General features: G+C 37.0%; 1 protein-coding gene across 2 annotated transcripts in view; it reads right to left on the reverse strand.

Annotated features, from left to right (window-relative positions):
• LOC131066217 (DEAD-box ATP-dependent RNA helicase 22) overlaps positions 1-15,670 on the reverse strand; it is a 111,901-nt gene that overhangs the window by 10,262 nt on the left and 85,969 nt on the right. For both annotated transcript variants that reach the window (XM_058000930.2, XM_058000929.2), the window contains one exon: positions 8,857-9,009. In XM_058000930.2, coding sequence (XP_057856913.2) covers positions 8,857-9,009 — 153 coding nt within the window. The remainder of the gene's footprint in view (positions 1-8,856; positions 9,010-15,670) is intronic.

Below are 15,670 nucleotides of genomic sequence, written 5' to 3' on the forward strand. Positions count from 1 at the left end.
CCGGAGTATATAAAGATGCCGAGGGGGTGCGAGCGCCAACCGTCGCACGGCAACTGCCACCCCTCGGCTGCCAACTAACCAACACAATTACAACTTAATTAACTAGTTTTATTTCCGTGTACAATATTGCCGCCAACAGCCCGTTCCAAAAAAAGGCCCAATTTGGGCACAAGGGAGCCAAAAATGGGGCACCTAGGCACTAAATCAGGGTCATCATATGACCACGGGCGCTGGTAGTTTGAAAACTTTTAGCCACCTGGGCAGCAGCAAATTTTGGCAATGGGTGGGTGTCGGGATCCCCACATCACCCGTGCAAGGTTAGCTCCAGGTCTTTAATAAGACCGTGCAGATATGTAGATAAGCACCCAGCCAAACTTTCAAATGCAACAAATAAAAAAATAGTAAATATCTTTTTAAAAGGCTGACGTACCAGATGACACCAAGTTTGTACCATGGTTGTGCAGAGACAACCACTATGCAGTAATCACATAGAGTTCATATGGCTACCGCAGGCAAGAATATTCTTGCGAATATGTCAAATTTCTACAGACTAACCACAAACCTTGTGACACAATACCTACGTAGAGACCTATACAAACTATGCAGAAATGGCGGAAGAGGGGAAAAAACCTTTGATGCCCTGGGGTCACCATCTTTGATTTTGACGATTTGACAAGCATTCCTAGGGTTTTGGGCTTTTCGAAAACAATGGCAAGATTTGTTTTGGCCCAATCTGCACTGAAAATTCAGCTACCTCCTAGATCTAGCAACTTGCCCAAACTTCAAACCCTCTCATAGCTTTGGCAAAAAAGGTTGGATTCAGATGAAACAAAAACCAATCTTGACTTTCTCCGCTATCCTAGACTCAATGATGAGCTTAGATATCCTTCAACATGCACCAAAATTAACCTGCAATAAAAAATCTCTCATCTAGCAATAGCTCAACCCTCAAATCTATGAAGGGTTTTGCAAGGTCATGGCTCCAATACTCAGCATCACCAACAAAAACAATAAAGCCTTCCACAAGAGAGTATACAATAATGAGATTGCTTGAATATTGATATATAAGACATATGTCATATGTACAATCACCTTGATTACATAGGCAAGGTGTGATGAAGTATGACAACTACCCTTTATACAAACATTAAATGTTTAATGCAAATATAAAATTCTTAAGTGACTAAAAGTAAATGAGGTGAACATGGCCCCATTATAATTAACTTCTAGAAATAACACCCAAGACCTAAGTTAACATGTGAATAGGTTCCCACTAATGTCTAGTTAAGAAATAACCTCATTCACACTAACATTTAAGAAATAGCATACCCAATGTCTACAAACTTTCATAATCCTGGTCAAGTACATCATGTATAAGAGGGTCAACCCTAGGCATCATGAAGAATGTCCAAAGGAGTTAGGATGTCCAAGATCAATGCAAGATATCATAAGGAAAATTCATAAACCACATAAAATAAAATGCAAGCGTGATCAAGGAATGGAGATAATTTCAGAAGAGTTAAACAAAGCTAGAAACTTAATCGTCATGATGATACAATTTAGGAATACGATCCGTCATTAACACATCAATCAATTGGAAATGTTGAGTATCAAGAGATATTACTCGTGACACAAACACTTCTCTACGAGTGATGATCTACAAGATAAGTGTTGTGACGTTTTCACACATCGCCCCATTGCAAATGGGGACCCCCTCTTTTTGCCAAAAAAACCAAGTCTTTTGTGGTCAATGTCATCTCTCGACCCTAAGGAATGAGTTATAAGGCCCTGTTGGTCTGGATTTTAATCTTTGAAGGTGATGAAATGCCTAAGTAGGGAATGGATTCTTAAGGAATAAACAAACTAGATAGGATACAGTCTTAATATTATCATCAAGTCAAAAATTAGGGCTTTGATATATAGAGAAATGCATTATGCTTATTGCTTTATCCTTCAAACTTTGCATTTTGCTAACTATGAACTTGATTGGTACTTGTACTTAACAACGTTTCCTTATCTTTTTCAGGTACATTGCAGGGAGCAGGACTTTGGATGCTGAGAAGAGGACATCATTGAGTGGATTATATCGTCATCCAAGGAAGAGATTGCAGTGATAGAACAAAGAATGCACGTGTAGAGGAATGGAATGATGGACATTTGGCTAAGTGTCAGGAAAACCTTGAGAATTGATATAAAGAAATGAAAGAGAAACAACCGAATTTTGGCTAGGTCTATAAGTGTTTTGGAGAAATTTGGCTAAGTCTGGAAGTTGGTATTGTCTATTTTAGGGTTTTTACCCTTCAGACTTAGAAATAAGGTCAATAACTTAGGGTTTTGAGAAATTTGAATGAAGCAATGAAATAAGAACCCTTCAAGGAAGCTACCAATGAAATTTGAGCAAATTCTGAGAACTTACTACTTTTAGTAATTCTATTTTTAGTAAGGCCCATATTGGCCTAATTTTGTATTTAAACAAACTATTTTTAGCAGTGTCTATTTTTAGTAAGTGTCATTGTGTCCTGGTTTGCCCTAATTTGATGCTTGGAAGAACTTACTATTTTTAGTAAGTCTAGGTTTGGAAAGTCTATCTCTAGCAGCTAGCTGGAGACTGACGACAAAGCATTCTTGAATATCCAATTCTAAATCCGAAAAAGTTGAAAAGCAAGCAGACGATCAAAATTTTGGCTAACTCTGGAATTCTTTCCCAAAATGGCAAAGGCACAAAAAGTCTACTCTTGGACATGAAGGAATTCATCCTTCACTGCAAATTCCTCCACTACCTCAAAATTACACTCAAGGACAAGAGGAGAGTACATTTCCTTGGTCAAGGAGGATTTTACTTCCTTGGCAAAATTCCTCCACTACCTTAAAATTGCACTCAAGGACAAGAGGAGAGCGCATTTCCTTGGTCAAGGAGGATTTTCCTTGGCAAAATTCCTTCACTACCTCAAAATTGCACTCAAAGTTAAGAAGAGAGTGCATTTCCTTGGTCAAGGAGGATTTTCCTTCCTTGGCAAAATTCCTCCACTACCTCAAAATTGTGCTCAAGGACAAGAGGAGAGTGCATTTCATTGGTCAAGGAAGATTTTCCTTCCATGGCAAAATTCCTCCACTACCTCAAAATTGCACCCAAGGACAAGAGGAGAGTGCATTTCCTTGGTCAAGGAGGATTTTTCCTCCCTATCAAAATTCCTCCGCCACCTCAAATTTGTACCCAGGACAAGGAAGGGAGCGCATTTCACTGGCAGTGAAGGATGTTTTAAAAATACCAAAATTCCTCCTTCCATGCCAAAATACGCTCAAGTATGCAGAATTCCAAGAAAGTGAAAAATTGATTGTGTTGAGAATTCCACTCCTCCAGACTCTAGACTAGACAAAATTCTTGAAACATTGAAAAAGTGGTTGAATGTCAGAAAATTCTTCCTTCAAGACAAAGCACGCACAAGCATTCACAAAACAGGAAATGGCAAAACTTCACAAGGAAAGGAATTTTTCCATCTCGAGGGTTGATATGTGATCAAGATTTCCTCGGAAACGGAAAAGATCGTGAAATTATCTCCAAGGCAAAGATATCCTTAAGTTCCTCCCAAATGCGCCCAAGCACTTTTACAGCATAGACAGGATGAAATTTCACTAAGGAAAAGTTCCTTCTTTCCCTTCCAAATGCACCCAAGTGTCGAGAGAGGCAAGAAATGACGAAATTTTACTAAGTTTGGGAAGAATCCTCCGTGTCATTTCGTGTGCACCCAAGCAAGAAGAATCCTCCACCATGGAGAATTGGCGCCCAAACATGGAGAATCCTTCCACCCATTTTAAATGCACCCAAAAAAGAAAAGCAATTGGAGACATAAAATTGAAGTTCCTAAGGAGATATTTTGATAAAACGTGGCATTCTTGACAAGTCCGAAAATGATAAACATCAAGAATTCATCTATCCAATCCAAAGACAACATCGGGACATCAAGAGGCACGAAGGTCGAAGATGAGCAAATCCAATTTATGACATCCAAGTTTAAGAAGAAATCCAGTCTCAAGAAGTTCATGCAGGAGGAATTTCAGTTCTAGAGAATGCTAGTTGAAAGACTTCAAGATTCAAACAAGTACAGATGAGAAGAATTTACAACTATCTTGAATGACCATTGGAAGTCCAAGATCCCAGTCAAGAAAGAACGAGGAAGAATTCCAGTTCCAGATGTTCAAGGACTTGAGATCCAGTTCAAGTATGAAAGACTTCAAGAATGACAGGATCGTCGACAAGGAAAGATATTCCAAGAAGGTGAATTCCCAAGCAAGTACATGAAAGGAAGAAAATGATAGAGGAAAGATAATTTCAGAAAATGATGCAAAATGGAATATTCCTCGTGATGAGACACAAGGTCCACATGGCGTCTAACATGTTGAGGTGGTGCCCTATCATCTTCTTCAGCCAATCACGTGTTTTCAAACCGTCGTGACCAAAGTCAATGCATTTGCTGCCAAGGAGAGAGATAGTGGGCATGCTATTTTGGGCAAGAATCTATTAAATGCTTGTTGTGGCGGCTCATTTAATGCATAGTGGTCACAAAATGATGGGTCATTTAATGCAAAGTGGGTGTGATGCCTTATTTATTACCAGACCCACTAATTGGCGCCACAAAGGGTTCATTTTTGGTCCAACCCTAATTAGAATTTTGCATCTTGTAATCTCAACCCTTGATTTCAAATCAATCTTGGTCGTTCATTTGTGGGAGGATCTCTATAAAAGGCCCTACCTTCTCAATTGTAATTCATTGGATAGATAGCTTATTAGTTCAAGTAGAGAGCTCTTGCTCCTTATAGTAGAAGTAGAGTAGGAGAAGAAGAAGACATTGTTCTAAGACTTGGAGAAATAAAATTTGAAATTCATTGAAGATATGGTGGATTCATGTTTATTTCAACTTGTTGCATGGTGTTCTTCCAATTTCTCAATTGTTAGATAGAGTGCTTTGATTTCAATGGAGAATGTAATAGTGTTTGATGAATTTCCATGGTTCATTATTTTTGCATCTTGTTGATTATAAGTTGCAGTGTAAAGTTAGCCTGAGCCACAAAATTTGTGCTAAGTTCGATTGTGGATAGTCGTTTGGATTGCGTCGTTTTGGGTATTCAAATGCACTTTCTTGATGTGAAAATCCTTCAGCATCCTTGGAAGATTGCACCAGTTCTTGTGGAGTTGTAGTTAATCTTGGCGAAGCAGAACTTGGTTTATTTGGAATTCATCCATCAGAGCACCATCCATTGATATCATTGTCCTTAAGAGTAGATTTCGATCTTCCTAACCCTTTCCCCTTTTAATTTCAGTTCATTCGAAGCAAAAGCATCACGAGATTGCAATATTCAATGAAGAAGTTCCAACCAGCATTGCAAACGAAGTGAAGAACGATTCAAACGTAAGTCCCTTTGTGTTACCAGCATATCACATCAAACCAAATGAGCTCATATCCAACATATAGTCACAAGTTCGAAATAGGAACCTTGGAGTCGCCTCTATGATCTTCACAATCTTAGCATACAAGGGGTCTTTGCTCAAGAGAGGATAGAGTGTCCTTTGGCACTTTATTTCGTGTTGGTGTGTGGTCACAAAACACCCATCAACAATAAGCACAATGAGTTGGTGCCTAGTCACATTCAACCAATCAAATCATGACAAGTCAAGACATCCAAGTTCATTGAACTTGATTCATCTATAACTACATATGTGACATGTGGCACTACATCGAATATTGTTCCATGTACCTAACCTTATTTTTCATTGGTCCATATTCAAAGAGGACATGTGTCCAATACATTGTAATTTTCTCATTGGCCAAGAGGGAGTTAGTTGTAACTAACCCTAATTAGGGTTGTTTTAAATTCTTTGGGTCATTGATCTTGAATCAATCAAAGACATTTGTTGTAATTAAGACCTCTATATAAGGCTCAGTCCTCTAGTTTGTAAAGGTTAATAGTTAGAGATGAGAAGTAGAATAGAGTAGGAGGGAAGTCGGGGATTGTTGCCAAGGCTTGATGGAATCAACATAATTCTTTCATTGAAGATGTGGTGAGTTTCGTTCGTTATTTCAACATGTTGCATGGTTTCTACTTCTCAAAGTGTTAAGATTTGTTGATTAGTTGAATGGAAGATCTTATTGTTGATTTATGGTGAAGCATAATGTTCATACCATTTGGAATTTGTTGATTGCAAATTGCAATGTAAGGTTAGACTGAAATTAATTCAAAGCTTAACTTCAATTGTGGTATGTCCATTGTTCATGGTGTTGATGTGCATAAGTAATATGAAAATCATTTGCTTATCATTAGGAGATTGCGCCATCTTCGTGTAGTTGTTTCCTCAAGATGAAGCAAAGCTTATTTTGGTTTCATCGAGTCAGCAATCATTTCCTGCATCCAAAGGTTTAGCTTAGATCTCTCTAAACCCTTTCAGTCTTTTGTCTTTTATTTTCCCAGTCAGTTTAGATTCCACGTTCCAGTTGTTTTGCAACGTGTAAGTCCCTTTGTGATTACCAGCATTATCATATCACGTTTACAAGCTTAGTCTATCCAAAATCCAAAGTCGATCATTCACAGTGTAAACCTTGGGGTCATCTTGATAATCACAAAGCTTAGCATTCAAGATTTCCTTGTTCAATAGAGGATAGAATGTTAATTTTAGTACTTTCAAATTAGATGAAACTCAGAAAATCAGAATTTGTTTCTAACTAGGTTAATTAGATTTATTATTTTTCAGATTTAAGCATAGTAAGAAATGAATGCAAAAGGACAAGACAAAGTTACCCTGGGAAAACCTCCTAGGAGGAAAAACCCAGCCAGAAAAGATCCTCAGATCTGATTATGGTTTTAGATTCAATTGACAGTTACAGACTTATCTGGAGTATAGAAGTTGCAGTCACAAGGAAGATGATATAGAAGACTACACAGCTAGTTTGTTGGCAGTGATCATGATTTACAGTCCTTCTAACTTGTCTTGCTGTGCATTATAAGGGTTAACTGCACCTTTCAACTAGTTCGCAGTCCTTTGCTTGAGCCTTCAATGGAGATCACTGTCTTTGATGATAACTTGCTGTCTTAATGAAGTTCGCTGTGATCACCAATTAGATCTGCTGCACATAAATGGAGTTCGCTGTGACCTAACTGATAATCTGCTGCATATGAATGAAGTTCGCTGTGATCTGCTGCTTACAAGGGAGTTTTCTACCTGAGAATGTATTTCGCATTTACTTGAAACTGCTTGAATGATATTGTGAGAAGTATATGCCTTATTTATAGGAGAGCAAACACTCCTAATCAAGTCGGCTTGAACCTTTTAATTTGATAATTAATTTATTAATTTCTTTTGTGTGTAGAGGATAGGGTCGGCCCTATCAAGGTGTAGCGTGGGGACCTTTTGGAGAGCCGAAAGGTATAGGGCCTGGCCCTATATATTGGAGAAGGAGCTGGCCCCCTTAGGCGGATTCCAATGTTGCCCAAGGCAATTGGAATCCACCAGGCCCTAATTATAAACAACATAGAATACCTTGGTATTTTATTCTATGTTTGAGGTGCTGAAAAACACATCAACAGAACTGAACCCTGGCAAAACTCAAAACTGAATGTTTCCATCTGGGAAATCTAAGGAAAATATTGTAAGGGGACTTCACATTTTTTCTTCTAACATCCTGATCTGGGGTTTCTCTGGAATTTTAGTGCTCAGCAACAAGGGGTTCTTCAAATTCTCATATGTAAAATATAAGATACCTCCTTACATAATTTCTTTATTTATGTATACACAAAAACTACAGATGAAATCCAACATTTATATCAATGGAAAATAAGTAATTCCAGATTTTCAGCGATGTAACTACATAGGACAAGATTACATTATTGATAAAGGCTACAAGAACATGGAAATTTTACTCTGTGAAATGGGCATTCGAACCAAATGAATTTTGCTTGGGATCTTAAAAAATGATGCTTGTAAATATCTGCATTCACAAGATATTTCAGATAATGAAATAGGGCATTTACAGCGTGCTCCTTGTGGCTTAGAAAAAATGTGTCTAATGATGCTATAATTGAAATACATATCATATTTTTATAATTATCATTGTTAAGAATGGAATTCAAACAGTTTTTAATTGCCAACACAAAGAACAGATATCTTCTAATTACTGGCAATGTAATACCAACAAAATGATAGAGATTTCAGAATCCTTTCTTATTGATCACTGTTTTTACTTCCCACTTGGTTGTGGAAACTCATATTCAAAAGATAATGCATAGGATTTCAATCGGGAAAAACAAGTTATGATCCATGACAAAAAGGAGTCGAATAACCAAGTTAGAATTGGCAATAAATGATCAGTTGTGCGTCCAAAAGGTATACATTGATAACATTGCATTCATTCCGCAATGTCAAGATGATCTTGAATTACGTACCACAGATTCATCAGGGCTTTAATAAGAAAGAACTTCAGGATTTGGTTTCTGAAAAAGAAATGGATGGTCTAAAGATAAGAAGGATTCAGGAGAACTTTCACTTTCACTTCAAGAGGAATCAGCTAGCTGCCTAAAAAATATAATTGGGTATTGCCATAAGGGATCAATGATTTTTATATTACATTAGCCATTAAAATCTCATAACAATGAAATCTTTGCCACCATGTCTCTGACATCTCATAAAGGGGCACCATTTGGCTCAGGACTTCCTACATTGGTTCAGAAAGATACTTGATACTAAGAACATTTTGAAACTAATATTGGCTTTACAATTTGAAATGATGAACTTAAAAAATACTCAGATGACTCCCAAACTGAAGTTTATAAGATAGGAGCATCTTTTCTAAACCATAATAATCTTACCACTGGTTTACCCAAGTCTTCTGCTTGTCGCACTGCTTCAACAAGAGGTCGATTGGCTTCTGTGTACAGGCTAGTAACCAGTCCACATTGTCCTGCACGTGCTGTTCGGCCAACCCTGTGCAAAAAGTCTACAGCTGAAGTTGCAAACTCTGCCTGATCACAGAAGTACTAGTCAGATAATACTCAAAACTACCCATTTTTTTGTTAACAAAGCGGGACTTGTTTCAGAGAAAAAAACCAAAAGAAATCAAAGTGTGACAAGAGATTCATATTTACAATTTCATCTTTTCTTGCATTCATATGGAGTTTCATTTTATTTTGTATTTATGTAACTAATTATATTGTATTAAAATGAAAAATGACAAAAATGAAAAATGCATTCTGATTCAACCATCCTATGAGAGATCAAAATGATACGGTGACAATATTCAGACTACATTAGTATTTGACATTTATCCCCGAGAACAAAACCTCCTATTTCCCAAACTATACAGTAAAGTTACAAACCATCTTTCAATACCTAAGACTATACACATGAACAACTGAAGATTAAAACACTAGGCAATAACCTAAAATATGGAACAGGTGTATTTGGAGAGTGAAAGGGGCTATTCTTGGTAAAAGGATGAGGAGAATGAATATAAGAGGAAACATGGGCAGAATGATCAGCTCAAGCCATGGGCAAGATGTGAAATGGATGCCCAATGCACCAATCTAGCAGAATTAAAATAAGTATAACAAGGAGGAGCCTCGGCATGAAAGTTGTAGTGACAGATCAGTTGAGGTTGATCCCCACCAATGTGATTTCTTTAGAGTGGGAGATTTTGGAGGTGGTGCCATTAGCAAAGGAGAATATTTTGCTGGCTTGAAGGAACTTGCAAGTCCTCGCCTTCAACAGTAATGGGATTTTTGAGGATGATGGAAGAGTTGATACTGGCATGCATTTTGCATCAAAAGAAAGCCTACCTCTATTGAAAAATGTGTGATAAAATTTAGTTGTCAGGAGCAACTTAATGGTTTCAAAATCTGATTCAAATCCAATATAGATTAAATATGACAATAAAATAACACGGAGAAATCAACACAGAGAAGATCAACACCATATGTATCCTGGGATAACACTTTACTAAAAGAATCCCAGTGCAAAAGTAGAGATCTTATTACATTAACACCTAGCGTGCTTCCAAATACAATGAGATGATCACTAACACTGATTTTACAGTAAATAGCAATCCCAGAGAAATTTCAGCAACATCCTGGCAGCATTTTCCTATATCCAAAATCAGCAATAAATCAACTATTCCAATGTAATGTCCCACCCTATTCTGGAACACTGAACAAACTGTAGAACTGAAAATAACCTGCTTGTTCCCTGTACTATTTTTTGTTTGGTTGATTTTATCTTTCAGAACTAGACAGAAGTTAAAGAAGGGTTTGTGTTTTTGTTTTGCAATGTTTTGAGTTGATAATATTGAACAGCAATATGTATTTGCAATAGTAAACAAATATGAAACAACATCACATATTTTTGCAACTTGAGAGCTTCAAATTTCAGATTTCTTTAGTCTCAGAATTACAAAATTTGTTGATAAAGAGAATTACCTAGTTCAGAAATAGATCTTACAAATCAAATTTAAGTTAAGTTGCTGAATCGTGGGATTTTTCAGGCGATTCCGGGTACGAAACGTACCAAAATCGGATTCTGAAACGAATCTCCTGCGGGTTCATCCAGGGTTCGTGTTTTTAGATGCCGAAATGTTTAGTGATTCTAATTTGATCTTTTTGATATTCTGCAATGCTGATTAGTGAACTCGGAACTTATCTATCATGACATTCTAGTTTGACCTTTTTGATATTGAAAACTGAATTTAAATTAGTATGTTATGTTGCACAATTTGAAATTTGTAATGGTTTTGTTTAGCATATGTATTGGTATATAACATTCTAAACCATAAATTGAACACCAGATTGTATATGTGGAAAAACCCAAAATGGGAATAAACACAGAGAGTGATATATGGTGTTTACAAAGAGGGGTGGCTCACTGTCGAAATGCTCACTGCAATAGAAAATAATTGAACTGAGAAAAATTGCATCTCCAAATGCATGAGGTTGGTTCCAAGTTAAGCTCAAATAACAATTAACAAAACTCATAGCTGATCCGACAAGGGATCACTGTATCACTGTCTACAATCACCTGCAGCAAGTCCGGTAAGGGATTACTGCACTACTCTGCTGAACCAACTACTTGCAGCAGATCCAATAAAGGATTGCTACAACACTGTCCACAACTCTGTCACTCGCACACTCCTTATTCTACCACATAACACACATGCTCCCCTAATCCACACATTGCTCTTCTATCTGATGATTTTCACACACACTTCTTCTATGTATATATATACCGGTAAGCACATATACCAAGATACTATGTCAGCCAAGCACAAATAATTTACACAATAACACAATGCTCGAATCAACAAGTTATCCAATAAAGCTTCGACCAAAAACATGATAACAAAGTCGACCTTCACTTGATCCTTTACATATTCCATTTACCAAAACATACACCTTAATTACCGGAGCAAAACAGGGGTCTATCAAACCCTTAGACTTGAACCCATAAGCACAAACCCAAAGATACAGATACCATAGATTCCACAAATATTGAAACATAAAACAAATACAACTAATATAACCGATACCACTCATACCAAAACACACACAGCTAATACCGGAACTGGATATAAACCAAGATAAGCAAAACACACGATTCTGAAGAAGAGGATCTTCCAGAAATGACTCCAATATATCATCTATATTTTACTGCAACATATTACGTACCTATCTTCTACTGTAGCTCAACAAGCCTCATCTAGTCCAACCGGGTAACCAAGTTTGACATCAATGACAACAATGATAATATTCACACAAGTCTAACAAACATTACACCCAAGCCCAAATTAAATAGGCAATTACTAAATAGAAAACCATGGTTTTGAGAATTCATGCCACCTTACCAAGAGTATCCCAAATGGCTTTATAAATCCTCTTGATGTGGCACAAATCCCCAAACTCATGTGCCAATGTAACTCCCACTCAAAGATGTTGCTTGCAAGATGCCTTACACATATTACACCAATTAAAGATAGTAGAAGCCTTCCACCACTTACACCAACTGAATGTAGTAAATTCCAAAAACCCACTTACAAATTTTGTCCTCTATGAAATGTGGTGTCCCATTCCACATGCATGGTTATTTTTATTTTAGCAACCTCAAATGTACCGCCCACTATGACATACAACATTCCAAGTGTCCTACAATTTTTTGTATTCAACTTTGGCATCCTACTCTACATGAGGGTCAAATTTTACATAATTTCCAAAGTTGCCTAACCAACTATGATATCCCCAATCTCTAGGTGAGCCACATGAATGAACAACATGGTATGCAAGGTGCAAAGCACCTTCCCAACAGGCTCTTGTCCTTCTATATGAGCTTTCAACTTAGCCACTTTCCTTGTTTTTTGACTACATTTGCCCTTCTATTGGGACCTATATATAGGAGAAAATTCACTCTTCTTATATATATATCGGAAGAATTGATCGGTCGAGTACAAGGGTGGTTGGGAGGTAGAAAAGTTGGTCGAGGTTCTTGTTTTCTTATGAACAGAATACCATTCCAGTTTTTTGGCATTCTTTCTTTCAGACCTCTCAAAAAACTCTGGCAACCATCCGATCCTCAACTATGATTGAGAGACATTGAACCTAGCATGCGCCTGTGCCTTATTTCTCACACCCCCACCCCCCTTTAGAATAGTAGGGCTAATCCACCTCTTGCTCGAATCAATGCCCTACTATTCTAAGGATACACCTGCTAGAATAAGCTAGAATAGGAGGGCCTTCCCACCCACCCCCCAAATCTACAAAGGTTGTTTTGAGTAAATTAGGGAAGGAACGGCAGATAGTTTTAAAGGCACCCATGATGATTAGATTTGCAAGAGAGATAGCTTGAACACAATCTATGAAGCAATGAAGAGACCCATTTCATCGTTCCAATATGGAGTTATATACAAATTGAGGACATCACAAGAGTGCTGAAATTCTTATGAGGTACGATAATAAGAAGGCCCCACAAAAGACTTTGGCAGCTACAAAATGAAAATTTGCCCAGTTCTGACTGAATCAGTGCTCAAGTCTTAAGGCATCAAAGTTCGCTTTAAATGAAGTCTCGGGGACTTTTTGTTGAACAAAGTATTGTCATTGATGTCAATGGTGTTGTCATTGATGTCAAAGTATCTGGAGGTTTGCTGAAGTATTAATTACGTATATCATGACATGCCAAAGCATTTCAAGGACAGAGTCAATTGTTGGCAGATAGTTCACAGCTTGTACCAATATAAATTGTTCCTGATAGTCTAGCATATTTGTTGTTGCCTAGAAGTGTCTGCAATAAGTTTTTAGGTCTATTGCTTAGAGACAATATGTGCACTCATAGTTTTTGGTACTATATTCTACCGCAAAAATGAATTATGGCTTGCGATTTGGAAGTAAAGTAAAGTTGCATATGAAGTATATTATTCCAAAGTTTCAGAGGATTTGGTCAAGCATATAGAAGGTTATAACTTCTAAGTGATATAGTGGTCATTGTATTAGGTTGTTGACTATGCTAATGTTTCTAATGGATGTGCCACAGAATGGTAATGTGTGCCAGCTAGAGGAAGCATGTGAAGGGAGTTTGGGACCAATTGAGTTCATGTTGGGTGACACATCGCGTGACCCTACTCCTAGTGTATCACGTTGGCTTTAGGACCAATCTGAAAGAACTGAACTTGTGGCCGACTTGCCGATGTTGTAAATATGTTCTAGGCCGACTTAAGGATGCAATTAATATTGGAATTCATATATAATATTGATTAGATCATTCCAATGGTGTGTGATTGGCAAAGGTGGCAAAAGTTGTGCAGGTTGTATTTAGGAGCAAAGATGAGCTAAGTGGTTCAATCAAGCCCTCAATAAATAACCTCCTCTTTGATACATCTAGAACTATTGTTGATAGGCCTTTGGCTGAAATCTGCATAAGAGTGTATTAAACTATGGCCCTAGTTCACTATTCCATGATACCACCAGTCATGGGCATCTCCCTCCAAATGCAGTGTGGCATATTTTATTGCTTCTCTCTCAAACATAGGATTTAATGAGAAGTATGTATCCAAAAATTGAATCCATGAACATGCTATGCATTTGTTTGAGTCATCAAAACTAAGATATGGACAACTTGTCCAACCTTCACTCTAGGTCCTACTTGTGGGTACCTCTCTCTTTCAGTTCCTCATTTTCAATTGGCAAAAATCAGTCAACGACTTCACAACATGAAATTCATCCCCTAAGGACTGATACTCATGTAGATAATCTAAATGGCTTTCTCTGTTATTTTGTGTTCCCCATCACCTTCAGGGCCACCTTCTCTATCTAGAAGCTTTGGCATGAGAGGCTAGATGTTGATCCAATTGTAATTCTGGAACTATTATTAATATATTGTTATTGTTCGAGTTACTAGCCTCACCATTGTGACTTTAATTGACTCCTAAAGTGTTCATATTTTGTAACCATAAGGTTATTAAATTTGTGAACTAATACTGACTATGTACGAGAGCATGGAGTTACAGATCTGTTTTATTCCCTTCATTATTAGTCTTCATTTCTCTGTCCCCCATGATTTCTTCAACCTCCCAATCTACAAATGAAACCTATTTTTTGGATTTTCAAGGAAACTAATCTGTCCTCTTTTGAGTTCTCTTTGATAGTACCTGTTAGCTCTATCACCGAGTTGAATATGAGATTTAATTCTGTAGCAAAATGTTAGCTTATGAACAGGCTGGCTTAAAATTAACTGAAATAACGCTGACAGTATTATTTCAAGTGTAGTAACCCCAATATGTTGTACTGTCTTCATTAATTGATGAATGCAAAGTTGTAAACTGAAGTAATGTTGGAGCCTTGAATACAGCTGAAACTAGGACAACTGAAAATCAGAAATACAACAATAAATACCAGTACAGCCTCCTTGCTGTGTGTTAAAACTCGCATAAATGATTGCAATAACCATGCCCAAAAAACAGAAAATTTCACAAACTGCTGGAATATGGACTGTAGCAGTCATATGGATCACTGTAGAAAACTCCAAAAATCAAAAAAATCTTCAAAAACTTCCAACAATCAGTACTGCAGTGATTCCTCGATGAAATCACTCAAATGGCTAGGAGACCTTTCATCCTTGAAAGCATTCTTTGCTGAAGAGTTTTCATCCAAAGTCAGAAAAGATAAACAATGTTCAACCTCAGAAGAATGGAGTTTGATGAAATAAACAAAATGACCTCTTCTCTCCAAAAATTTCCATTGTATACACACTTTTAAAAATAATAAAATATTATAATTCAATTCCTTCTAAAGTGACGCTTGAAATTTCTATTAATTTAACTTTACCTTTGGACCCCAATAAGTCATTTTATAATAATGTCCAAGCCTTCTAAAAATAATTAATTAAAAATAAGTTGCCTTTAAAATGAATATGTCTAGACAACTTAATGTAATTAATTAATTATTACCTTGCAACATCCCAATTAGCCTACAAAAAATAAAATATGCTAAGGGGCCATTACAGAAGATTTGACATAAGATCATGTTGCTGAATGGACCTTGCAAATTGAGTTTTATTTCTACTTTTCATTGTTGATGAAGTTCCAAGGAATATTGAAAGCAATTCAAAAGTTCCAAAGGACTGACCAGGAGAAATTTGTAGCTCTGGATTCTC

Source organism: Cryptomeria japonica, chromosome 5, assembly GCF_030272615.1.
Source record: "Cryptomeria japonica chromosome 5, Sugi_1.0, whole genome shotgun sequence".
Lineage (NCBI taxonomy): Eukaryota > Viridiplantae > Streptophyta > Pinopsida > Cupressales > Cupressaceae > Cryptomeria > Cryptomeria japonica.